General features: G+C 41.5%; 2 protein-coding genes across 2 annotated transcripts in view; one reads left to right on the forward strand and one right to left on the reverse strand.

The window, feature by feature from the left end:
* Positions 1 to 13569, reverse strand: part of zgc:173742 (DNA topoisomerase I, mitochondrial) — a 32363-nt gene extending 18794 nt beyond the window's left edge. Inside the window, exons 1-8 of the mRNA XM_021569702.2 lie at positions 13410 to 13569; positions 12946 to 13074; positions 12123 to 12198; positions 7808 to 7857; positions 2812 to 2937; positions 2559 to 2640; positions 1427 to 1551; positions 1208 to 1323 (exon numbers count right to left, since the gene is read on the reverse strand). Coding sequence (XP_021425377.2) covers positions 1208 to 1323; positions 1427 to 1551; positions 2559 to 2640; positions 2812 to 2937; positions 7808 to 7857; positions 12123 to 12198; positions 12946 to 13061 — 691 coding nt within the window. The 5' untranslated portion in view covers positions 13062 to 13074; positions 13410 to 13569. The remainder of the gene's footprint in view (positions 1 to 1207; positions 1324 to 1426; positions 1552 to 2558; positions 2641 to 2811; positions 2938 to 7807; positions 7858 to 12122; positions 12199 to 12945; positions 13075 to 13409) is intronic.
* A 618-nt stretch (positions 13570 to 14187) lies between these two features.
* LOC110494554 (malonyl-CoA decarboxylase, mitochondrial) lies at positions 14188 to 26753 on the forward strand. Its single transcript, XM_021569726.2, has 5 exons — positions 14188 to 14883; positions 22710 to 22822; positions 22918 to 23074; positions 23247 to 23399; positions 25795 to 26753. Exons 1-5 carry the CDS (start codon positions 14344 to 14346, stop codon positions 26335 to 26337), a joined length of 1506 nt encoding a protein of 501 aa, XP_021425401.1. The 5' UTR covers positions 14188 to 14343; the 3' UTR covers positions 26338 to 26753.
* The last annotated feature ends 489 nt before the right edge of the window (positions 26754 to 27242 follow it).

Here is a 27242-nt window from a genome sequence, read left to right on the forward strand (position 1 = left end):
GGGCTACATTTTCAGTAAGCAGCTTGCAGGTCCTAGGAGGGAAAAATATATAATGTTGTAGAATAGTTTAGGACTCAGCTTTACTTTTTCCCCCTTGTATTACTGTCTGAAACTAACAGGTGCAAATTCTTGGTAAATCTTGCCCTTGTCATGTTCTCTAAATAGGGGAGCGAAGTGGCACCACTATATGAGTAGCTGAAGTGACTAGAGGAGCTGTGACCTCAGTCAGGCTTTTGGAGCTTAGTCAGAACCAAAATGCACCATATCAACTAGTGATGGGGATTATATGATTGTTGCGCTAGTTGGCTGTACCTGCACCAAAACTCCAGTAATTGTCCTTCATAGCTTGTTCTCCATCTTTTTAAATATGAAGCCAAAATGTTTTCAAATTTCCATGACTGATCAAAACTCGTTTTCTCATGGCTCTTTTGTCCCTCTGCAGCAGACAAATGGTGAGCAACATGTTTGGACCATGGAATCACAATAATCACAGTATTGAATTGCATACATATCGTATCAGACGCTTAAGTATTGTGATAATATCGTATAGTGAGGTCCCTGGCAATTCCCCGCCATAATATCATCCCCAGAGGTCCCCTAGGAGCCGGCTCAGCAGGCCAATCAATGCCCAGAGAGAGAGAGGCCTGCAGTGAGCGGCTGTGGATTTACATTCCATACCACTCCAAATGGGTGAATTAGTTGTGGAGGCCTGGCCCCAGAGAGGGACTTCACTACACACAGGAATTAACTTATCAAACCCACTCTTTTGACATAGGAGCTGTCAGGGCTGCACTATGGGGGACAAAATGTAAAAACTATGGTTCTCAATCAAAATGTTTGATCCAGACATAAATAAATAAATAAAAGGAGGCTGATCTTTTGTGGGCAGCTGTTGATCCATGCAAATCAATACAGAGTTGAGAAACAATCTTCTGGGGTGAATGATGAAAGGAAGGATCCTCCCCAGAGTGTCGTAGATAGAGGAGAAAGTGTCAACATTCAACTTTCAATCTGACCCAGACAGAATGCTTGGATAGTCTGAAAGTGAGTTACAAGCCTTCCTAGTGAAACTCTCTCATGCCAGGGAATCTACTTACATATTTAGAGTGAAGAGCCTCGCTTTGAGAAGTGTTAAGTGTTTACTTCTAAATGGTCGATGATCTGACAAGGTGAGTATAAACCTTCAGACCAGCAGGGCTGTACTGACCATTGTAGTAGAAGTTAACGTTGTCTGGGAGATGCTGGTACTCCGGTGGGAAAAAGGGACCCCTGTGCTCCAGAAACTTCCATTTTACACCATCCTCATACTTGTCCTCTTCCCACCTGAGGGACAAGAGTGCGTTTCAGAATGAGCCTCTCTTTCATAAAAAGGTTCATACAACCACCTCCCACACATCGGGCATATAGAAAAACAAACAAGCCCCACCATCTCCAGCGCTGCTGCTCTTCTTCTTCTCTTTTTTTGATCTTCAACGCTTTTGCTGCCTCAATCTCTTCCTTTGACTTCTTCTTTGTAGTGACTGGATGCTCCGCCTCCTCTTTCTTTGGCTTCTGGGAGATCAAGACAGCAGCACAGAAACAAGACAATTTACACAGTAGGTGATTTACACAATCAGTGAGCCCATTGTAAAATGTCCCAAAACAAAGCTTGTTTGTTATTTCAGCTGTACCCATCTGAGTCAAATTCGCAAAGCACTAACATTCCACAATAAAATATTTACTGAACAAAAATAAATGCAACAATGTCAAAGATTTTACTAAGTTAGTTCATATGAAGGAAATCAGTGAATTTAAATAAATGAATTAGGCCCTAATCTATGGACTTCACATGACTGGGCAGGGGCCACTGGAGAGCCAGGTCCAGCCAATCAGAATTCGTTTTTCCCTACAAAAGGGCTTTATTATGGACAGAAATACTCCTCAGCTTCATCAGCTGTCCGGGTGGCTGGTCTCAGATGCTGCCGCAGGTGAAGAAACCGGAGGTCCAGAGCTGGTGTGTTTACACGTGGTCTGCGGGATGTGAGGCCGGTTCGACATAATGCCAAATTATTTAAAACAACATTGGAGGCAGCTTATGGTAGAGAAATTAACATTTAATTATCTGACAACAGCTCTGGTGGACATTCCTGCAATCAGCATGCCAATTGCACACTTCCTCAACTTGAGACATCTGTGACATTGTGTTGTGTGACAAAAGTGCACATTTTAGAGTGGCCTTTTATTGTCCGCAGCACAAGGTGCATCTGTGTAATGATCATGTTTAATCAGCTTTTTGATAATCTACCTACCTGACGGGTGTGGCATATCTTGGCAAAAGGAGAATGCTCACAAATAGGGATGTAAACAAATTTGAGAGAAGTAAGCTTTTTGTGCACATGGAACATTTCTGGGATCTTTTATTTCAGCTCATGAAACATGGGACCAACAATTTACATGTTGCGTTTATTTTTGTTCAGATATAATTTCCACTTCTCAGTTCATGTGAAAAGTGGGGGGAAATGATGCTACTACATAAACAGCTAAAAACTAGAACATTTGACTGCGGGGAAGATGCCTACCTTCTCTTTCTTTATCCCCTCCTTTGTGTTATTCTCTGTCCTCGGGTCAGCCTCGTCCTTCTCTTTCAATTTCCTATTTAACCTGAGGGCAGCAAATAACATCTGTGTACAGCAACAATGCGCAACACTATTTGCTCACAGGTGAAGAGGTGTGGTGTGGTGGAACTGATGTTCGCATGTTACCAACACTTAGTCATAGGGTAACTGAATGACAGATGGAGTGAGGGCATATAAATAAGGGAGACCTGCTCACGTTGGGGTTGCACTGGAACACGAGGGACCTTCCATGGGTTCATCCTCTGGTCTTTTCCTCTTTTTCCCCCTCTTTTCTGGCACAAAGTCTCCATCTTCAGGCTCCTCTTTTACAGCCAAATTAAACCTGAGGGAAGCACGAAGAGACACTGAACAATGACCAGTCACTTTCACTCCCATATCAAGTGGTTGGAAAGCATGAACACATCCTGCTGCGGTCCACCTTTTACTTCCCAGTAAGACGTAGCTATTCATAGAGTAATACCTCAATCCAAAAGTACACCATTTAGTGACCACATGTAATTACATAATTACAGTGATTAAACATTATAGAAAAGGGCCTGATGATAGTATAATAATAGGACGGCAAGCTTGTATTTCCCTGCAGTATGCCTTGGAAGTGGGAAGGAAATTGACCAAATTAATAAATCAACATTACAACCACCACTGCAACTTAATTACAGTACTGCTTCATTTCAAATGGTTGGATGGAAGGAAAAGAAAGAAAACAGCTGTAGATGCTAATTCCCATTACAGGCAGAATGGAACAGGATAATGTACAGGGTTGCCAAGTTTTGAAAATTGTTGGAGTGAGATTTCCTATGGGGAATGTCATTGTCTCCACCCCTAGCCAGGGGGTCCTTAACTGGGGGACACCGAATTAAAATCGTTTTTTTTTTTGTTAGAAAATGCTAATATTAGCAGTGGCTAACCACAGGATAGACTGCAGTTTCTTTGTCCATAAGAAACCAATGTGAATGTAATTTGGGTGAACTATCCCTTCAAAATCTCCTGACTAGAGGTCCCTCTCCAAGAGGGTTGGTGGCCCACACCTGATCTACAGTGGGGCAAAAAAGTATTTAGTCAGCCACCAATTGTGCAAGTTCTCCCACTTAAAAAGATGAGAGGCCTGTAGTTTTCATCATAAGTACACTTCAACTATGACAGACAAAATGAGAGAAAGAAATTCAGAAAATCACATTGTAGGATTTTTAATGAATTTATTTGCAAATTATGGTGGAAAATAAGTATTTGGTCAATAACAAAAAGTTTCTCAATACTTTGTTATATATATACCCTTTGTTGACAATGACAGAGGTCAAAAGTCTTCACACACTGTTGCTGGTATTTTGGCCCGTTCCTCCATGCAGATCTCCTCTAGAGCAGTGATGTTTTGGGGCTGTTGCTGGACAACACGGACTTTCAACTCCCTCCAAAGATTTTCTATGGGGTTGAGATCTGGAGACTGGCTAGGTCACTCCAGGACCTTGAAATGCTTCTTACGAAGCCACTCCTTCGTTGCCCGGGCGGTGTGTTTGGGATCATTGTCATGCTGAAAGACCCAGCCACGTTTCATCTTCAATGTCCTTGCTGATGGAAGGAGGTTTTCACTCAAAATCTCACGATACATGGCCCCATTCATTCTTTCCTTTACACGGATCAGTCGTCCTGGTCCCTTTGCAGAAAAACAGCCCCAAAGCATGATGTTTCCACCCCCATGCTTCACAGTAGGTATGGTGTTCTTTGGATGCAACTCAGCATTCTTCGACGAGTTCTATTTTGGTTTCATCTGACCATATGACATTCTCCCAATCTTCTTCTGGATCATCCAAATGCTCTCTAGCAAAGTTTGGACAGGCCTAGACATGTACTGGCTTAAGCAGGGGGACACGTCTGGCACTGCAGGATTTGAGTCCCTGGCGGCGTATTGTGTTACTGATGGTAGGCTTTGTTACTTTGGTCCCAGCTCTCTGCAGGTCATTCACTAGGTCCTAGGATTTTTGCTCACCGTTCTTGTGATCATTTTGACCCCTTTGGGTGAGATCTTGCGTGGAGCCTCAGATCGAGGGAGATTATCAGTGGTCTTGTATGTCTTCCATTTCTTAATAATTGCTCCCACAGATGATTTCTTCAAACCAAGCTGCTTACTTACCTATTGCAGATTCAGTCTTCCCAGCCTGGTGCAGGTCTACAATTTTGTTTCTGGTGTCCTTTGACAGCTCTTTGGACTTGGCCATAGTGGAGTTTGGAGTGTGACTGTTTGAGGTTGTGGACGTGTCTTTTATACTGATAACAAGTTCAAACAGGTGCCATTAATATAGGTAACGAGTGGAGGACAGAGGAGCTTCTTAAAGAAGAAGTTACAGGTCTGTGAGAGCCAGAAATCTTGCTTGTTTGTAGGTGACCAAATACTTATTTTCCACCATAATTTGCAAATAAAATCATTAAAAATCCTACAGTGATTTTCTGGATTTTTTTTTCTCATTTTGTCTGTCATAGTTAAAGTATACCTATAATGAAAATTACAGGCCTCTCATCTTTTTAAGTGGGAGAACATGCACAATTGGTGGCTGACTAAATACTTTTTTGCCCCACTGTATGTTCCCCAAAAACTTTTCATTTCTACTAAATTAACCTACAATCAAGAAAAATCAAATAAATATTAATTTACAGGTGGTTGAGGCCAATGTGCAAAATCTTACTCTCCATAGGAATAAATGCAACATATCTTGCCTACCATTTCGCTAGGAATAAATGACAAAACAAGATATTTGAGGCAAGGGGCATTTCAATATAGCCTACTCTCATTTTATGACAGCCACACCACACTGTTTTCAAAACTGTCCATAAATGCTTACAAAAATGCACAGCCCTCATTGAAAATAAATAGAATTTTAAAAAGAGTTTGAGGACAAGATGGCAAATCCGATTTTGAATAGACCAATTACACCAGAAGAATTCTTAAGAAATATTAATAAGTTAAATAATAAGAAAAGTATGGGGAATAACAATAGTCCCGGAAGGGACAATACATTGAAAGATCATTTGGGTTTGGTGTAGCAACAGATTTAGGCTATGTCGTCTTCAGAAGATTTTCTGTAATTTGTTTGGTAATTTGTTTGGTCTTACATGATGTAAGTCACTAGAACTTACATCATCACTAGAACAATTCCCTTTCCCTACAATGGGCTAAAATATAGACTAATTAGTGTGGTCAGTGGTCAGAGTGTTGGGCCAGTAACCAAAAGGTTGCTGGATCAAATCCCAAAGCTGACAAGGTAAAAATCTGTTGTTCTGCCCCTGTTGTTCTGCAGTTAACCCACTGCTCCCCGGGCGCCGAAGACATGGGTGTCAATTATGGCAGCCCCACGCATCTCTTTGATTCAGAGGGATTGGGTTAAATGAGGAAAACACATTTCAGTTGAATGCATTCAGTTGTACAACTGACTAGGTATCCCCCTTTCCCACTAGAATCAGTTACATTTGGGTTCACAATTTGTAAGGGCAAAATAGTGTTCATAATATAGTTACACAAATCAGGTCACCCTAACAACATTTATTCTAAATGCTGCCTTTTCGTTGTTATAGCCTTATCAACCTAGTCCTAAATTGCCAATGATCAAACAAGGGGAATAATGTGGGCTATAGATCTGGGCTAATCTAAATTGTGGAATAAATCCCTAGTAGTAGGCTATATTATCACACAAAGCATTTTGCAACAATTATAGACAAAAACAGCACTACAAGTTGCCGTGCTGCTCTTTTGACAATTGAGGTTATAAACTTTGATAAGCGGAGAGCGAACATGCCTGTCCAGTCTGACGTGACTGCACTCCACTCTAAATCGTGAGGGGCGTCTTTACAAATGCGCAGCAAATCGCCTAGGTCCTTACTAAACCAATCACAAGCTTCAATCTGCCGCGGTTCACAGTGCAATGGCAGGAAAATGATGGATCTACCAGGTGAAGCTGGTGCAGATACAACACTCATGATGTAGAATTGCAGGTGCATATGCTCCGATTTGAAAAAAAAGTTACACTGAATTCAGTGGAGTAATTAAAAAAATTAAATAGGGAACTTTGTTTCAATGCGTGAGAAAGAGGTGTGGTGTGAGAACAGGGCGAAATGCGTGACTCGCACCCAATGCATGAGAGTTGGCAGCGCAGATAATGCATTTAATGGGATAGTTTGGGAATTTGTCAGAGGTCCTTTATATACTTCCCAATAGTCAGATATATTGATACCATTTTTATGTATCTGTGTCCAGTATGAAGGAATAGAGAGGTAGTTTTGCAAGCCAATGCTAACTTAGCGTTAGTGCAACGACTGGAAGTCTACAGGAACATCCAGTCATTAAACTTCCTTCAAACTGCACGCAGATACATAAAAATGGTATTCCCGAGTTTCTGAATCTGGGGAAGTAAATTGCCAAAATCCCGACCATTCCGTTTAAGGACCTCCAACCCTTCACTTCACCCCTTTTCTTGTCACCGACAACAGTACAGATGGGTAATGATTGGATATTCTCTCAGTTTCTTCCAACGTTCTGTCTGAATGTCACCTAACTCATCTGAACAACTCATTCCTGTATGGCAAATCAACATATTCTTTCCATTTCCTAAGCAAGAGAGGTAGACTTCAATAGGATTAGGAAAATGTTGAAATGCCAATAGGTTCGTCTGTGAGGGAGAAACAGCCTGAGTAAGTCTAAGAGAGAGTCCATAAACAGAGATTTAACTGTATATGTCATTCACTTTGTCAGTGTGACTATAAGGAAGCAAAACCGATACTGTTATCTGTAGCGGATTGTACCTTTCAGACCTAGCCTAAACTCCCACCATCCATCCCCTCAGAACACAGCGGTTTTTAATTTATTGCTTTTCTGACGAGCCACAGACACTTTTCTTCAATACAGCAGGAAATACATTTTCTGATAGACAGCAAACACTCCCTGAAAAAAAGGAGAATGGATCCTGTCCAGGCTCTTGGAAATCCAAATCACAAGAATTAATTTTGATCACCTCCCTATTATTTGAAACGTTAATGGATTAAAACTACATTTCCAATGGCAGCAGAAATGTGCTGATGTGACACTTTGAGCGATATCAAGCCACACAACTTCAACAGAGCTGTAGTTGAGCAAAGCCATGACAATTAGCTGGCTCTCTCATTACCAATACTGTTAACAGGATGCAGTCTCAGAGGAAAATGCCCACCTCACATCATCATCAAAGCTCTCCACGCTCTCCATTTTGAAAGCCTTGACCTAATAGAGGGAAAACAGAAAAACAAGTCAGAGCTCAGCACAAAAGATAAAATACCCAAGCTCTTCACTCAACTCCGTTTGTGGTCTGCATGTACAGTACCAGTCAAAAATGTGGACACACCTACTCATACAAGGGGTTTTCTTTATTTTTACTATTTTCTACATTGTAGAATAATAGTGAAGACATCAAAACTATGAAATAACACATGGAATCATTTAGTAACCAAAAAGAAAAGTGTTAAAGAAATCAAAATATATTTTATATTTGAGATTCTTCAAAGTAGCCACCCTTTGCCTTTGACAGCTTTGCACACTAAGCATTCTCTCAACCAGCATCATGAGATAGTCACCTGGAATGCATTTCAATTGAAGGGTGTGCCTTGATAAAGGCTAATTTGTGTAATTTCTTTCCTTCTTAATGCATTTGAGCCAATCGATGGTGTTGAAACATGGTAGGGGTGGCATACAGAAGATAGCCCTATTTGGTAAAATACCAAGTCCATATTATGGCAAGAAGGCCAGTCCATCATTACTTTAAGACATGAAGGTCAGCCAATCTGGAAAATGTCAAGAACTTTGAAAGTTTGTTCAAGTGCAGTCGCAAAAACCAAGAGCTATGATGAAACTGTCTCTCAAGAGCACCGCCACTGGAAAGGAAGACCCAGAGTTACCTCTGCTGCAGAGGATAAATTCATTAGATTTAACTGCACCCCAGATTGCAGCCCAAATAAATGATTCAGAGTTCAAGTAACAGACACATCAACATGAACTGTTCAAAAGAGACTGTGTGGATCATTCGTGGTCGAATTTCTGCAAAGAAACCAAGAAACACGAGCAACGGACAGAGCGGTGGAAATCTGTCCTTTGGTCTGATAAGTCAAAATCAGAAATGTTTGGTTCCAACCGCCGTGCCTTTGTGAGACAGAGTAGGTGAGCAGATGATCTCCGCATGTGTGGTTTCCACCGTGAAACATGAAGGTGGTGGTGTGCTTTGCTAGTGACACTGTCAGTGATTTATTTAGAATGAATCAGCATGGCTACCACAGCATTCTACAGTGATACGCCATCCCATCTGGTTTGAGCTCAGTGAGACTATCATTTGTTTTTCCACAGGTCAAAGACCCAAAACACACCTCCAGGCTGTGTAAGGGCTATTTGACCAAGGAGAGTGATTGAGTGCTGCATCAGATGACCTGACCTCAACCCAATTGAGATGGTTTTGGATGAGTTGGACCGCAGAATGAAGGAAAAGCAGCCAACAAGTGCACAGCATATGTAGGAATTCCTTCAAGACGGTTAGAAAAGCATTCCTCATGAAGCTGGTTGAGATAATGCCAATAGTGTGCAAAGCTGTCATCAAGGCAAAGGGTGGCTACTTTGAAGAAGTAGAATGTTGAAGAATGTTTTTTTGTTTAACACTTTTTTGGTTACTACATGATTCCATGTGTTATTTCATGGTTTTGATAACTTCAGTATTATTCTACAATGTAGAAAATAGTAAAAATAAGAACAAACCTTTGAATGAGTAGGTGTGGACAACAATTGGGGAGAACGGGCTCGTGGTAATGACTGGAGCGGAATCGGTGGAATGGTATCAAATACACCAAATTCACTCGGTTCCGGCCATTATTATGAGCCTTTCTCCCCTCAGCAGCCTCCACTGATTATATTATTTTTCTAAATACTCATATTGGACAAAAACAGACACCTCAAAGAGGTACTGAAAGTGGTGTTTTGACCTAATACAGAATTAATCTATATAATGGACAACATAATTTACTAAGTAAATTGACACATATCAAGAAACAATGGACCTGTGAATAACGTAGCAATTCAATCAAAAATAAATCGTAGTATGTACAGTGCATTCGGAAAGTATTCAGGCCCCTTGACTTTTTCCACATTAGTCTTATTCTAAAATGTATTAAATTGTTTTTGTTCCATCAAGCTACACACAACCCATAATGACAAAGCAAAAACAGGTTTAGACATTTTTGCAAACATAAATAAAATAAAACTGAAACATCACATTTACATAAGTATTCAGACCCTTTTCTCAGTACTTTGTTGAAGCACCTCTGGCATCGATTACAGCCTTGGGTATGAAGCTACAAGCTTGGCACACCTGTATTTGGTGAGTTTTTCACATTCTTCTCTGCAGTTCCTCAAGCTCTGTCAGGTTGGATGGGGAGCATTGCTGCACAGCCATCTTCAGGTCATTCCAGAGATGTTCGATTGGATTCAGGTCTGGCCGGGCCACTCAAGGACATTGAGACTTGTCCCAAAGCCACTCCTGCGTTGTCTTGGCTGTGTGTTAAGGGTCGTTGTCCTGTTGGAAGGTGAACCTTCGCCCCAGTCTGAGGTCCTGAGCAGGTTATCACAGCTCTCTCTACTTTGCTCCATTCATCTTTCCCTTGAACCTGACTAGTCTACCAGTCCCTGCAGCTGTAAAACATCCCCAAAGTATGATGCTGCCAACACCATGCTTCACCATAGGGATGGTGCCAGGTTTCATCCAGATGTGAGACTTGGCATTCAGGCCAAAGAGTTCAATCTTGGTTTCATCAGACCAGAGAATCTTGTTTTTCATGGTCTGAGAGTCCTTTAGGTGCCTTTTTGCAAACTCCAAGAGGGCTGTCTTGTGCCTTTTACTGAGGAGTGGCTTCTGTCTGGCCACTACCATAAAGGCATGACTGGTGGAGTGCTGCAGAGATGGTTGTCCTTCTGGAAGGTTATCCCATCTCCACAGAGGAACTCTGTCAGAGTGACCATCGGGTTCTTGGTCACCTCCTTTACCAAGGCGCTTCTCCCCTGATTGCTCAGTTTGGCAGGGTGGCCAGCTCTAGGAAAAGTCTTCCATTTAAGAATGATGGAGGCCACTGTGTTCTTGGGGACATTCAATGCTGCAGAAACTTTTTGGTACCCTTCCCCAGATCGGTGCCTCAACACAATCCTGTCTCAGAGCTCTACGGACAATTCCTTTGACCTCATGGCTTGGTTTTAACTGACATGCACTGTCAACTGTGGGAACTAATATAGAGGTGTGTGCCTTTCCAAATCATATCCAATCAATTTGAATTTACCACAGGTGGACTTCAAATCAACTTGTAGAAAGATCTCAAGGATGATCAATGGAAACAGAATGCACCTGAGCTCAAATTCGAGTCTTAGCAAAGGGTCTGAATACTAAAAAGGTATGTTTTTTTAATATATTTTTTTATAAATATGCTAAAAACAATTAAACCTGTTTTTTGTTTTGTCTGTATGGGGTATTGTGTGTAGATTGATGAGAAAGCATATTTAATCCATTTTAGAATAAGGCTGTAACCTAACAAAACGTGGAAAAAGTCAAGGGGTCTGAATACTTTCCGAAGGCACTGTATGAGAAAATCCCTATGTTGAGAGATTCAGTATGAGGGTAATGGACCTTGGGCACCAGTCCAAGTACAGTATCAGGAAATCCATTTCTATCTAGCTGGTTTGGGGAGCTTCTGAAATCAACTATCATGGGGTTCACACAGGGACACGCTGGCAGCACAGGCTGGGAAGATGTAACCTGCAGTCAAATTTCTCAGGAAAAACTATCCAGTAGTACAAATGTAAGTCCCATAAGATGTAGCGGTGGTGATTTAAACAGCCACCACTAACATTGAGTGGCTGCTGCCAACACACTGACTCAACTCCAGCCACTTGGGAATTGATGGGAAATGTAAAATATATCACTAGCCACTTTAAACAATGCTACCTAATATAATGTTTACATACCCTACATTATTCATCTCATATGTATATGTATATACTGTACTCTATATCTACTGCATCTTTATGTAATACATGCATCACTAGCCACTTTAACTATGCCACTTTGTTTACATACTCATCTCATATGTATATACTGCACTCAATACCATCTACTGTATCTTGCCTATGCTGCTCTGTACCATCACTCATTCATATATCTTTATGTACATATTCTTTATCCCCTTACACTTGTGTCTATAAGATAGTAGTTTTGGAATTGTTAGCTAGATTACTTGTTGGTTATTACTGCATTGTCGGAACTAGAAGCACAAGCATTTCACTACACTCGCATTAACATCTGCTAACCATGTGTATGTGACAAATAAAATTTGATTTGATTTGATTTAGGCCTACTTGCTGTTGCTACTAATACAGCTGCTCCTGTTGATAACACCACTGCCATAACTATTAGGCTACTACCAACACACAATATGTAGTGTATGATTTAAGAAAAAGGTACTTACCTTTTTCTGAACTTTTACTTTTTCCACCCGCTGAGACTTTGCTGTGGCTTTAGTTCTTTCCTTATTGGGCTTTGTACTGTCAGACCATCAGAACAGAAAGACAGGGAGAAAAATAGAGATTGTCATTTCTCTCCCCGAGTTGGTACCTCCAACTTAACTCTAGTCTGCCATGAAATGTCATCGGGGACTGTCACAGAAGGCTGCTGCCAGTCATGCTTACAGGTGTCTATTCTTCTCTTTCATCCCATTAATTACACATGCCAGTGACAGATGACTCTGGATTCATTTGTTTGCTCATATAATGCATCCAATATCAAGGAGAATTAATGTATTCATATAAAGATGGAGTACCCTACTCTGGGTAATGAAAGCAGGCATCCACACACATTGTAGCACGTTGCTAGATTTACAATTGCTGGCTTGTTTGGGGACTTAATTTCTCTCAATTTTTTTGCAACATTCTGTGTGTCTACACCACAGAGCTGTGATGTGTATACTATTGGGAAGATGTTGACTGTTGTTTCAGTTAACTGTAATTCAGAAGTATAGAAGACATGAAGAAAGTTAGGATGCAGTGCGTGGAAAGGTAGTGTCTAACTACCTACATGCAAAGACCATCTTTACATAATGAGATATACAACAACAACAACAAAAAGTTAATGCTGCAGTGAACATATGTTTCAGATTAGGCCTAGCTAGTGCAATATGTACTACTTGGGTCTTAGAGATAGTGAGGAAGACAATTTCATGGATGCCTATGCGAATTTGTTACTGAGATTGATATTGCACATAATATAGGATATTGTATGTCACCTGGACTCACCTTTTCCTAGGTGCGTCTCCACCCGAGCCTCCTTCCTTATCACTCAGCCTCTGTCTGGGTGTCTTCGCTTTGGCCTTCCCTCCTCTGGCTTGGCCAACATTCTTCTCTCCGCCCATCTCCTACAGAGCACTGTAAAACAGACCGTTCATTAGGTAGCAGAATGATTTGCTTGGTGCAGAATGGTTTGTTAACTCAGATGGCAGCGCTAACCTGACAAGCATGGAAGTGCAGTAAAAATGACAAACTAACGTTACATACATGCATTTTCAAAAATGCACGTAATTAGCTCTGAACCACAAAATATAGTGTGATACTATGGGTTGCTAGCGTGAGCAAAATATCCCGGTCACATGGGTTAGCATACGTACTACTGTATTATACTAAACCATATTTGCTTAGCTACATTAGCTAACTAGCGGTGTGTGGTTAGCTGGAAAATATAATTGTCAGTTCCACAAGCTTACCACTTCTTCTGTGTGCTAAATTTGGCCTTGACTGATTACTTTTGCTACGAATGGCGAATTAGCTGTCTTAGTGTACGGCTAAAATCTCCAAACCGCTCTGTCTGTAGAAAGTAGCGCGAGATTTTTAAAGTTCAACGCTATTGAGTCTGATTGGCTGAATAAATTAATTAGCTGGCGATCAACGCCCTCTGTCTGCGAATACGCCTTACTGCAGCTAATATGTGTTTTTTTATGGGGAATATAATGAGGAATGAAAGTACATAATAAAGTAAACAAGGACACTCATAGCACAACAGTAAATATGTTAAATTAATAATATGGTATAATTTTATCTATTTTAAATATGCACTTCTATTTTCTTTCTGACAAGCCCTTTTCTAAAAATATTATGCATTATTCCCGAGTCCTAGCTTCCTCTCCCTTGAAGTAGGTTCTAATTGATCTGACGACTGGATTGGCGTAAGCAAGCATTTTACACAAAACAACCACGTATCACAGTTATAGCAAGTAAACACTTTCCTCAATGATGCAGCTATCATCATTTCAGCAAACAAAGTTGTTCTTGAAGGTCAGTGATTATTTTAATGGAGGAATTAAATATTTATTTAATATAGTATTTGGGGGTCCTAGTTTTTGGTTGGCTACCTATTCACTCATTTCCAATCCAAGCGTTCTCTTTTTGTTACATAATTGCTCTCCCATACACACAAGAGGCAAAGGTCGACGACGTGGAATAAAAAGTAGATTCAAAAACTAAACCAGGTATTTTGTGGTGGGGAGAGTGACATTGGGAAAATAGGTTGGGGCGTTATTTCCTTCAGGCTCGCTGTGATAGTTGTACTGTCTCTTTAATAATATACCGTGAAGGATCAGGTTGCGCACCGGGTGGTACTGGTATTATTTACAACTGGAAAGAGACAATTTACAGATTGCGATGATAATTTCTACATTGCGCAGTGGTGTGAGTTTCTGGCGACATCGAAGTGTTTTAGTAACGGCTTTAAGGCTCCAGGCCTTGGACTTTCGAAGCGTGCGTTGTCGGTTTACCTCGGCACCTGGTACTGTCAGATCCATGGAGGACATACTGACGAGGGTTGTGGTACCGTTACCTACATACGAGACGAGAGATAAGTCCCCGCCTCCACCCGAATCGAACAGTGTGGAATTTATGCATTTCTACAAAAGCCTTGAAAAGGAAGAGAAGTCACAATTACTAGCAACGCTATCACACGATTTTGGTGTGGACCACAAAGGAGTTTCAGAGCTAGCAGGCAAGCTGCTCGACACTCAGTTAAGGGACTTGGCTACAATATTGCAAGTAGAGGACAGGTTACGATACAGTCTGACTCCGCGCTATAAACAGTTGCTTAATCACATAAGCAGGGTTGAGGGGGGAGTGAAGTTCCTGGTGGACCTACGTGCCGATCTGCTTGAAATAATATCATCTAAAGGAAGTGACAGTCCTCACATTCGGGTAAAGCCACTGTTTACAATATTATATGGTGGCCTGCTAATGTCAATTCACGTAGCGCGTTTTGGAAATAATTGACAGGTGCAGGCAGGAATTATTCACAACAGTATATGTATTTCAGTACTTGGAATCGACTTTGTATTTCTTCTGAGTTATCGTGAAATAGATAAACAATAAATATTGACACAATTATCTGACTGCGCCTGCTCAAAAACTAACGTTCACTAAATGGAGCCAGTTCTACTGCCATAACCAGATAAGTGTTATAGAAAATTGAAGTTTTTCCAATGGAAAATAACATACAACACGTGATTTGTTTACAAACAAGCTAATAGATGACATGTTTCTATATTTAATGCTAAGAAACAAAACAGATGTAGGTGCCTTATACAATGTAACCAATGTATACTGTAGGTACAGCACATTTAAAACGTGTGTGTCAAAGGCAAATCAGTTGCAGGCCTAATGTACTATACTAAATAAAGGTGTTGACAACGCTGTATGACATGGAAGCCCCCTTTGACCTACATTGGTATGGGTGTCCCATTTCAACTGACTGCTAGAGCAGCTCATCTCTGATCACTTTTGCCCTAGTGAGGAAACTGTGACTGATCCAAGCATTTCATTTTTTTTTTTTTTTAAGTGTCATGAAGGTTATTCCATGACATTTCAGCAAGCCCTGACACCTACCATTTCAGATTGTTCTGAAATTGTTTCTGTAGTTAAGATTAGCATTCCTGCATCGTTATTTAGTTGAAATATGATTCGATCTGAGAATTTAAGCCATTTTAATTTATAGGATTCATATAATATTTAATAAATATAGCACCCATCATCTGATTTGTGCCAAACATTTTTCTACCAATGAGTAAGACATGAGGAATCAAAATAAATGGTCAAAAGTTACCCACGGACCCTCCCAGACCCAGCCCTATCCCACCCCAACAACCAGTATACAGTATCAGTTCTCTATGTCTGACAAATAGTATGGAGCTGTAGCTCGGAGTATTGTTTCGTCATCCTATGTAATGGACTCTCATGGAATTTGGTAATGCTTTGTCCCCCGTTCAGAGAAGTTAGTCGTTGAAGTTGTTAGGTTTATGCCCCATCCTACATCCTGATATTACCAGATTCTGACCATGAGATAGTGCTGCCCCCCTCCATGTTAAAGGGATAGTTCAACCAAATTACAAAATTACATTTTAGTTTCCTTAGCCTGTAAGCAGTCTATGGGCAATGTATGACCACAACCCATTCTTGGGCACTGTTTCAAATGCTAACTTTTTACAATTTGCTGCACAAATCCAATGAAAGTCAATGCTACCTATATTAGCATTTTCATGCTTCATATCCAAATCATCTATAAGTAACATCATTGAGTTACAGATACTTTAGAATGATTTGGATATGAACATGTAAAAGTGATCGTATACAAATGTAAGCAAGGTTCTTGGTCACCTCCCTGACCAAGGCGCTCAGTTTGTCCTGGCGGCCAGCTCTAGGTTGGTTCCAAACTTCTTCCATTTAAGAAAGATGGAGACCACTGGGTTCTTGGGGACCAACAATGCTGCAGAAATTGCTCATGGTGTGGTTTTTGCTCTGTCATGCACAGTCAACTAAGGGACCTTTATATAGACAGGCGTGTGCCTTTCCAAATCATGTCCAATCAATTGAATTTACCACAGGTGGACTCCAAGTTGTGGAAACATCTCAAAAATAAAATTGGTTCTGTATTGTTGAAAATCCAATAACATGGCGTGGAGACAGTTTTTTTCAATTTCAGTAGAAAAGGAGATTTTTTTAAAGAAAAGTGCAAGGGCACCAATATATTTGGCCACAACTGTTTGTGCCAGCTGTTTAAATATCTATCGAATCAGATCTTTTCCTGTTTTGATCCCATAACTCCCCCATCTCCTATTGAGGCAAGTTACCAACTTGTACCCACATCAGTCTATCTGACAAAGGCCTACCTTTCTCCATCTTGGGTGATGTAGGACATGGAGGTGAAAGGACATTTGTACTGAATGCGAAAATTGCTTAAAATCTAATTGGTCATCAATTGGGAAATGCTTGCTCAGCTTGACTCATTTTACCAGCATCTTCCCGCAGTTATTATTTGGCCTCTTTACATATATGTTAGCTCACACAGGGATTTGTTTATCCGTTTATGTTCTGCCTCATCAGCTCTTTACCTGTGTTTGAGAATGATGCTAAATATGATATACACTATTTCACCAACAGGAGCTCCTTTAAAAAGGTGGCACTGTCAATGCAGTAGGCGAGAACAGCTGTACTGTACACAATGTCTACCTTACTTTGGGGAAAGAGAAATTGGGGTTTAAAAATGGAATAGGTTAGAGTAAAATAAGAGCCTCTCACCTACTGTGGGAGGAAAGAAAGGTGTTCATGAACATGATAGTAATTAAAACAGCGAGTCAAGCAGAATCAAAAGGCCTTATAAAAGTTCTGAATTGCCAAGACTGCAATTACCAAGGTTGTTTAGAAGTGTCTCACATTTCTATAGTAGACTTGTTTCCTGCTGTTGGTCTATCAATTTTTTTTTATCAATCACTATTTTCATTCTTCTTTACCTGTGCACAGAATAACCTGGGAGGTGAGAGATTAGGAAAATAACTGGGATTCATAATATACTTCTGCTGTGACTTTAGTTTAGTGGTCCCTTACATTTGACAAGTACAGTGCCTTGCGAAAGTATTCGGCCCCCTTGAACTTTGCGACCTTTTGCCACATTTCAGGCTTCAAACATAAAGATATAAAACTGTATTTTTTTGTGAAGAATCAACAACAAGTGGGACACAATCATGAAGTGGAATGACATTTATTGGATATTTCAAACTTTTTTAACAAATCAAAAACTGAAAAATTGGGCGTGCAAAATTATTCAGCCCCTTTACTTTCAGTGCAGCAAACTCTCTCCAGAAGTTCAGTGAGGATCTCTGAATGATCCAATGTTGACCTAAATGACTAATGATGATAAATACAATCCACCTGTGTGTAATCAAGTCTCCGTATAAATGCACCTGCACTGTGATAGTCTCAGAGGTCCGTTAAAAGTGCAGAGAGCATCATGAAGAACAAGGAACACACCAGGCAGGTCCGAGATACTGTTGTGAAGAAGTTTAAAGCCGGATTTGGATACAAAAAGATTTCCCAAGCTTTAAACATCCCAAGGAGCACTGTGCAAGCGATAATATTGAAATGGAAGGAGTATCAGACCACTGCAAATCTACCAAGACCTGGCCGTCCCTCTAAACTTTCAGCTCATACAAGGAGAATACTGATCAGAGATGCAGCCAAGAGGCCCATGATCACTCTGGATGAACTGCAGAGATCTACAGCTGAGGTGGGAGACTCTGTCCATAGGACAACAATCAGTTGTATATTGCACAAATCTGGCCTTTATGGAAGAGTGGCAAGAAGAAAGCCATTTCTTAAAGATATCCATAAAAAGTGTCGTTTAAAGTTTGCCACAAGCCACCTGGGAGACACACCAAACATGTGGAAGAAGGTGCTCTGGTCAGATGAAACCAAAATTGAACTTTTTGGCAACAATGCAAGACGTTATGTTTGGCGTAAAAGCAACACAGCTCATCACCCTGAACACACCATCCCCACTGTCAAACATGGTGGTGGCAGCATCATGGTTTGGGCCTGCTTTTCTTCAGCAGGGACAGGGAAGATGGTTAAAATTGATGGGAAGATGGATGGAGCCAAATACAGGACCATTCTGGAAGAAAACCTGATGGAGTCTGCAAAAGACCTGAGACTGGGACGGAGATTTGTCTTCCAACAAGACAATGATCCAAAACATAAAGCAAAATCTACAATGGAATGGTTCAAAAATAAACATATCCAGGTGTTAGAATGGCCAAGTCAAAGTCCAGACCTGAATCCAATCGAGAATCTGTGGAAAGAACTGAAAACTGCTGTTCACAAATGCTCTCCATCCAACCTCACTGAGCTCGAGCTGTTTTGCAAGGAGGAATGGGAAAAAAATTCAGTCTCTCGATGTGCAAAACTGATAGAGACATACCCCAAGCGACTTACAGCTGTAATCGCAGCAAAAGGTGGCGCTACAAAGTATTAACTTAAGGGGGCTGAATAATTTTGCACGCCCAATTTTTCAGTTTTTGATTTGTTAAAAAAGTTTGAAATATCCAATAAATGTTGTGCCACTTCATGATTGTGTCCCACTTGTTGTTGATTCTTCACAAAAAAAATACACTTTTATATCTTTATGTTTGAAACCTGAAATGTGGCAAAAGGTCGCAAAGTTCAAGGGGGCCGAATACTTTCGCAAGGCACTGTATATTGGTTGTGGTTTCTCAGAGGCAATTTTAGCCTAAGCCTGTCACATGTCATCTAGGCCTACTGGAGCAAAAGGCACATCGTGTAGTAGGGGCTGGGAGGCTGTCCTGTTGTACCCTGGAAACTTTGAATGCACAACTGAATAACTTTGGCTTTGGTTCCTGTTTCATATGCATCACAGTTTCCTTATAGTTCTCTTTGTGCATGCAATACTAGCAACTGTGTAACAACGGTGCAAATTCCAAATCAATGTCCTCAACGGCATATACTGTAACACAAATTTCAAATTTTACTGGTACAGTGCCAATGAAAGAAAATGTAATTTTCTCTCAAGGATTAGAATCTCTCAAGCTTTTTTTCAAAGGCTCACATTATTGTCACAGCCATTCAGGCCAGTTTAATTTCAAGGTCTTTGATTCCTCAGCCTCTTCACCTGCTCTCCCTTCTACTTCCATGTCACTAAACCTGACTATTGCGACTCTTCCATTTCAAAGGTTTTCATCTGCCGCAAGGTCAACGAAATACAGATTTGTCCCTGAGTTTGCTGTTATTTTGTGTGACTAAGAATTGGGAGCTTCTTTAACCCAGAGGCAAGGCGGTAGCTGCGTTTGTATGTGTCGACATAGCATGTCTTAACGCTTTTTCAGGGTTCATCATCAATCTCAGAATTATTTATTTGCTCCTGTTGTCAGATTCTAAGTTTGTCTTTTTTTTGTGTGAGTCATCAAAGACACACAAACACACACACCGACACGCTTTTAAATACGTTTTGGATACGTTTTTGGCCCTGGCTACCCCAAATCCTTATTCCGGCCAAAAGCTACGCCACGCCCATAGATGTTAGTTTCTTCTCCGCAATGAGGTACAGGATGTAGCGAACATAGAGCAGGGTTATAATTCAGTTGAGTGTATTTATGGGGCGGCAGGGTAGCCTAGTGGTTAGAGCGTTGGACAAGTAACTGAAAGGTTGCAAGTTCATGTCCCCGAGCTGACAAGGTACAAATCTGCCGTTCTGCCCCTGAACAGGCAGTTAACCCACTGTTCCTAGGCTGTCATTGAAAATAAGAATTTGTTCTTAACTGACTTGCCTAGTTAAATAAAAAAAATATGTTTAAAAAATTCCAGTGTGAAATTCAGCTAGATACGAAAATATGGATGGGATAAAAAAAAATTGCAAAAACAATCAAAATACAAGATAACCAATGTAAAATATACTGTGTCTGTAAAAACATGAGCTAAAATGCAACATGTAAAGTGTTGGTCTCATGTTTCGTGAGCTGAAATAAAATTGTTCAAATGCACAAGAAGCTTGTGCACAAAATTGTTTACATCCCTACTTGCGAGCATTTCTCCTTTGCCAAAAAAATCCATCCACCTGACAGGTGTGGCATATCAAGGAGCTGATTAAACTGCATGATCATTAAACAGGTGAACCTGTTGGGGACAATAAAAGGTCACAAAATGTGCAGTTTTGTCTCACAACACAGATGTTTCAAGTTTTGAGGGAGCATGCTGGGAGCAATGGCCACCATTCGGGAGCCCAATTTAATTCATTTCAATTGACTGACTTCCTTATATGAACTGTAACTCAGTAAAATATATATATATTCTTTCAGTATAATTAATGTTTGGTGTATAATTCTAAGTTTTGTAATTAGCTTTTGTTAAGTGTGGAATTCACAAGCACTTTCAGCTACTTTGGAAGGGATTGGCATCAACTATATTTAGGCCCGACAGTTATCAATGTTTATTTTTTGGGGGGCAATGTATAATGCACATTATTATTGGCAGGTACAGTGTTTGGCTGTTGACTTGCCAGGTGCTGCTGTAGATGGACAGAATAGAGTACGTCTAGTCTTAACTCAGTGTGAGTTTATGCAGGTATAATGGTATGTTTGTTTGTTGAGAGAGCCTTTCTCTGCTATAATGAAGTCAGATCCTTGGAGGAGGACTATACCCTGCTCATATGACAATGTGTTTATTGAAGTGTGAGGCCTATGTCTCCCCATATACAGTACCGTAGGCTCCAGATCCACCTGTGCCATCATCACTACCAACAGATATAAATCAAATCAAATTGTATTTGTCACATACACATGGTTAGCAGATGTTAATGCGAGTGTAGCGAAATGCTTGTGCTTCTAGTTCCAACAATGCAGTAATAACCAACGAGTAATCTAACCTAACAATTCCACAACTACTACCTTATACACACAAGTGTAAAGGGATAAAGAATATGTACATAAATATAAATGAATGAGTGATGGTACAGAACAGCATAGGCAAGATGCAGTAGATGGTATCGAACACAGTATATACATATGAGATGAGTAATGTAGGGTATGTAAACATAAAGTGACAGTTTAAAGTGGCTAGTGATATATGTATTACATAAAGATGGCAAGATGCAGTAGATGATATAGAGTACAGTATATACATATACATATGAGATGAGTAATGTAGGGTATGTAAACATTATATTAAGTTGAAAGTGAAAGTTGAAAGTGGCTAGTGATACATTTTTTACATCAATTTCCATAAATTTCCATTATTAAAGTGGCTGGAGTTGAGTCAGTATGTTGGCAGCAGCCACTAATGATCTTTATGGCCTTCCTGTGACATCGGGTGGTGTAGCTGTCCTGGAGGGCAGGTAGTTTGCCCCCGGTGATGCGTTGTGCAGACCTCACTACCCTCTGGAGAGCCTTACGGTTGTGGGCGGAGCAGTTGCCGTACCAGGCGGTGATACAGCCCGACAGGATGCTCTCGATTGTGCATCTGTAGAAGTTTGTGAGTGCTTTTGGTGACAAGCCGAATTTCTTCAGCCGCCTGAGGTTGCTGAGGCGCTGCTGCGCCTTCTTCACAACGCTGTCTGTGTGGGTGGACCAAATCAGTTTGTCTGTGATGTGTACGCCAAGGAACTTAAAACGTACTACCCTCTCCACTACTGTCCCGTCGATGTGGATAGGGTGGAGATGTGGATAATGAAAACAAACAAATGCCCAGGAGGACATACACCCACAAAAAGTAGGCCTTGTAGGTGATCATGGAACTGCAGGATTATGTGACAGCCATGCTTTTGATACCAGCCTGTGACGTTATTAATGCTGCTGTCAGTCACTAGATAGTGTGATGACATTCAGTCATGAATTCTACTTAAGTGAACTGATTGAGCTGTTCACTAGTTACAGATTGAGAAAAAAAATAACACCTGTAAGCACTATGGCAGCTCATTGTCAGTGTGCTAAAACCATTTGGATGGCATTAGGTGCTGGGACTGGGAGTGTCAGGCTCCTGAGGCACTAATATGCTTTAAATGATCACTTTAATCAGTAAGCAAATGTTTTTGTTAGTAGGTAAATAGAAATAGATTGTCTCTGGCAGCCACACTCTAGCAGCTACATCCTGTATTTGGTTCTGATTAGTCTCTCTCATGACTAACTAATTATTGAGTAGCTGGCCAGAGCACACAGGAGCTTTACCTCTGGGTTCTGATGTTGTAGGACCTGAATGGCACTCTGAAGAGTCTGCTGTCGGAGTGGTTCTCTGTGGGTCTGCTGCATCTGGAGAGGATCACCTGGCAGTCCCCCTGCGAGATACTGCAGAAGATCAGCCAGTAAGAAGCCCCTGTAGTACACACACAGACACACCGACACACCGACACTTATAGCTCTACAGTAAACCCATGTCTGACTGTGTATGTCCTGGCAGGTACGAGGCTGTCCACCCTGTGAGGAACTGGACCGATATAAAACGTAGGGTGGGGCCGTACCGTCGCTGCTATGCCTTCACTCACGCTGCCATGCCAGGGGAACCACTGGTCGTCCTGCATGTGGCACTCACAGAGGACATCTCTGATAACATACAGGTGAGAGGTTTTATATGGAATACCTCTTTTATTGAATATGAGAGAGAATGCAGAAATTGAGACGTTGGTTTAGCTGTTCTGTAGATTCATTCCTCTTTATAGTACTGGAGACCACAATTTGATAATAGACTGTATGTCTGACTCCAACAATGTTCTTTCTCCTGTCCCATAGAGTATCGTGAGAGAGTTGGCTACCCTGGACTTGGAGGAGGATGTGAACAAGGTCAACACAGCAGTGTTCTACTCCATCTCCTCCAGCCAGGCTGGCCTGCAGGGGGTGGAGCTGGGGAACGTTCTTATCAAGAGAGTGGTGCGGGAGCTGCAGGTGGGTGGAGAATAATATCACACCACTGTTTCTATGAGCAGAATGGCAGGCAAAGTCGGACTGCCCCTCTCATGGGGCCCCATATCTGAACACTGTGGAACGTCTCCTGAGTCAATCAGCTGCTCCCCTGCGTCATAATACGTGATTTATTAGCCATATCCATGGTCAGAGTTTTTTTACACTCTGTTTGTCACTCGCTTCAGTGTCACCTGATGGATTCCATTCTCTCCAGACTTCCACCAAGTTCTTAGAACCACAACCACTCACGACACCCCAACACTTCTGGCCATGGCCAAGAAACAGATGGCAGTCAATCACAACAGTAGTTCAACATAAGCTGGAGGCTATTTCAGTGTGGGAAGAGTGGTAATTATTATAAGATCAACATTTCTTGTAATATAACCTAGACATGCTCTTTTTAACCTAGACAAGCTAAATTAAACTAAATACTCACACAATCCTGTATTTCCACCTGCATGTTAGGTGTGTGCTTGTGGGTAAAGAGGGGATTGCGGTAGGATTGAATGCTCTTCTCCACATTTCAGCCAAGATAGAGAGAGGAATATTGACATTTCAGCTGTCAGACCTAATCATGTCGAGAGGAGAGGAAACCACTCCCTGTCAGGGTGCTCCAGCTATAGCTCTTATTAAATGATTGGAACATTGAATGGAAAAACAAGAGCCACTCAACCTCATGGATTTACATAGCTGGGAGGCTTGTCTGAAAGGTTGAAATGGTCATATCCTGCTTTAATGACATGCAAAGCAAGTGATCGTGAAAGCCTTTATTTATTTGAATCTTTATTTATAGTAAATATGGACTGTTTTTGAAGAGATTTTTTCTGTGAGTGTAGTTGTTAGTCTGGCAGAGTATAGACTTGGTTGGATAAGAGTATGCAGTGTGTTTCTTGTTGAATTGTACAGTAGTCTGGTCTAAGTATTCTAGCGTCTCCATTGTTCAATCTGCGTTCTTGACATTGGTGAATCGATCTATGAAGTTCTAGGGATGTACATTGTTTTGTAGGGCTTGAACTTTTTTTTATCTGTAGTCTCGATTCCATCTGAACTCTGCAGATATTGAATTAAAGCAGAAATGTAATTTTGTTTTACCACGCCTTTTCTTATGACCAATGAGTTCTGGCTTTATCCCGAGGTCATGCTGATAACCCCTCATATCAGTAGGACAAAAGAGAAAAGAAAGATGACATTGTGACTGTGTGCAGTGCCATTACAGTGTTATGCCCCATATTAAGGGCAATAGAACACCTCTACAGCCACTGAGGGACCACTGCAATGGATGGATGATGGGGAGGGAAAGAGAAGGTCACAGTGTGGTTGAGGAAGTAGGGAGGAGGATCCCGTTGTCTTTCAGCATTACTCTCTAGGGCCTTTTCTGTCTCCCTATCATTTGTTCTTACTTATTTCTCTGTGGATTGCATGCCTGCTCTAAGCCTGCTGACCAAGGCTTTACAGTAAATTGAACTGATGAATAGAAAGTGACCTCTTGACATGGTTATGCTCAGATCTACTGACTCGTGTGATGGAAGTACAGAGGAATGAATGAGAAAGAGGGAGGGAGAGGTAGAAGGAAAGGCTCACTCCAACATCTGCCTCCAGGGGTTGTCTGACACACGTTGCCTCCTCTGCTGCCTCCTGTGAATCAACACACCACACAGCTCTGTACCTTATCAGCCTAGACAAGAAAGATCCAACATGAGAGGGCAGGTAATAGAAGAGAGAGAGAGAGCAAGAAATAGAACTTGTGAAGAAGTGAAAGAAAGGGGGGAGAGAGTGAAACCTAGGCGGCAGGCAGGCAGTGTATGATGATGGCAGAGAGGCACTAGGGACCAGAGTCAAGAGCTTGGAAGGTATTAAAAGTGAGAGAGAAAGGGAGGGCAGGGTAGAGCAAGAGAATGAGGGGGTCATCCATCTCTATCAATCCCAATGGCAGATATGTGGTGATGGAGTCGATTGGTGCTGTTGCTTTGTGTTGCAGTGGGAAACAAAGCCGTTTGTATCTGATAGGTAGTTCACTGAGTTCAGCTCCTCCGAGAGACATTGGGGTATTACATACTGGGTTCAGCTCCTCCAAGAGACACTGGGGTATTACATACTGGGTTCAGCTCCTCCGCGAGACACTGGGGTATTATATACTGGGTTCATTATCAAGTGTTTGGAAAGTGCATTCCCTTGGATGGATTCAGAACATTTAAATTTGACAGGATGAAAATGTATTATTGAACCTGTATTATCCAACCTATCTAACCCTTTCCTTAATGTTACTTTTTCATGTACTTTTCTCTCTGTAATACCTCATTGGTATTATTCATTAACTGGTGTAGACAAAGTTGTTTTAGACTGAGGCTGTCTATCCTCTCTGTCTATCTTTTTGCAGAGTGAGTTCCCCCACATGTCCCAGTTCTCCAGCCTGTCTCCCATCCCGGGCTTCTCCTCCTGGTTACTGGGCCTGCTCAGCCAGCACCGGAAGGAGGGCCGCATGGAACTGCTAACTGAACGTGAGTGGAGGGAGGTGGCAGATGTCACAAACACAGCCCCCGATACCAACGCCCTGGATGCCCTGCGTAAGCTGATCAGCAGTGGCGAGTGGACCCGCTCTGAACGCCTGGTCCACGTCCTGGAGCCTGCCCTGATGCGCCTCTGTGCCTGGTACCTCTACGGAGAGAAGCGGCGCGGCTATACCCTGAACCCTGTGGCCAACTTCCACCTGCAGAATGGAGCCACCATGTGGAGGCTGAACTGGCATGCAGACACCAGCCCCCGGGGAGTGGCCAACTCCTGTGGCATCATGGTGAACTACAGATACTTCCTGCAGGAGACCCCGTCCAACAGCGCTGCCTACATGCACAACAAAGTCATCACAGTTACAGAACAGGTGCTGGGCTTGGTCTCACAGTTTCAGAAGAACAGCAAACTCTGAGCTCCATGGACACCCATGTACACGCACACACACACTTGGTATCAAAGATGCCTCTAGGTCCAGGACTGGCTGACTTTACGGCTCTGATCTAATGTGCCAAAACAAAACACGTTCAAAACATGGAGACAATTTGTGGAATGATATTCATTTATTTTGTTATTTTCTTTTTACAATCTAGCCCATGTAGCGCATGGATTTTCCTCTCCCTTCCTTCCTGGGGTGGGTATGTGGTGTTATCATCTCCGATAGACTCCCGGTGTTTTATGGTGTGAGAGACTACAGCTAATGAAGCGAGAGACATTTACAGTGCCTTGCAAAAGTATTCATCCCCCTTGGCATTTTTCCTATTTTGTTGCATTATAACTTGTAATTTAAATGTATTTTTATTTGGATTTCATGTAATGAACATATACAATATAATCCAAATTGGTGAAGTGAAATTTAAAAAAATATACTTTCAAAAAATAAAAAATATTTTAAAAAATGAAAAAGATGTGCGCATGTATTCACCCCCTTTGCTATGAAGCCCCTAAATCAGATCTGGTGCAACCAATTACCTTCAGAAGTCACATAATTAGTTACTTAGATTCCACACAGGTGGACTTTATTTATCACATGATCTGTGATCTCAGTATATATACACCTGTTCTGAAAGGCCCCAGAGTCTGCAACACCACTAAGCAAGTGGCACCATTAGCTAAGCAAGCGTCACCATGAAGACCAAGAAGCTCTCCAAACTGGTCAGGGGCAAAGTGTTGGAGCAGTACAGATCGGGGTTGGGTTATAAAAAAATATCAGAAACTTTGAACATAGCAAAAAATTGAAAGAATATGGCATCACAACAAACCTGCCAAGAGACGGCCGCCCACCAAAACTCACGGACCAGGCAAGGAGGGCATTAATCA

Source organism: Oncorhynchus mykiss, chromosome 2 (genome assembly GCF_013265735.2).
Source record: "Oncorhynchus mykiss isolate Arlee chromosome 2, USDA_OmykA_1.1, whole genome shotgun sequence".
Taxonomy (NCBI): Eukaryota; Metazoa; Chordata; class Actinopteri; order Salmoniformes; family Salmonidae; genus Oncorhynchus; species Oncorhynchus mykiss.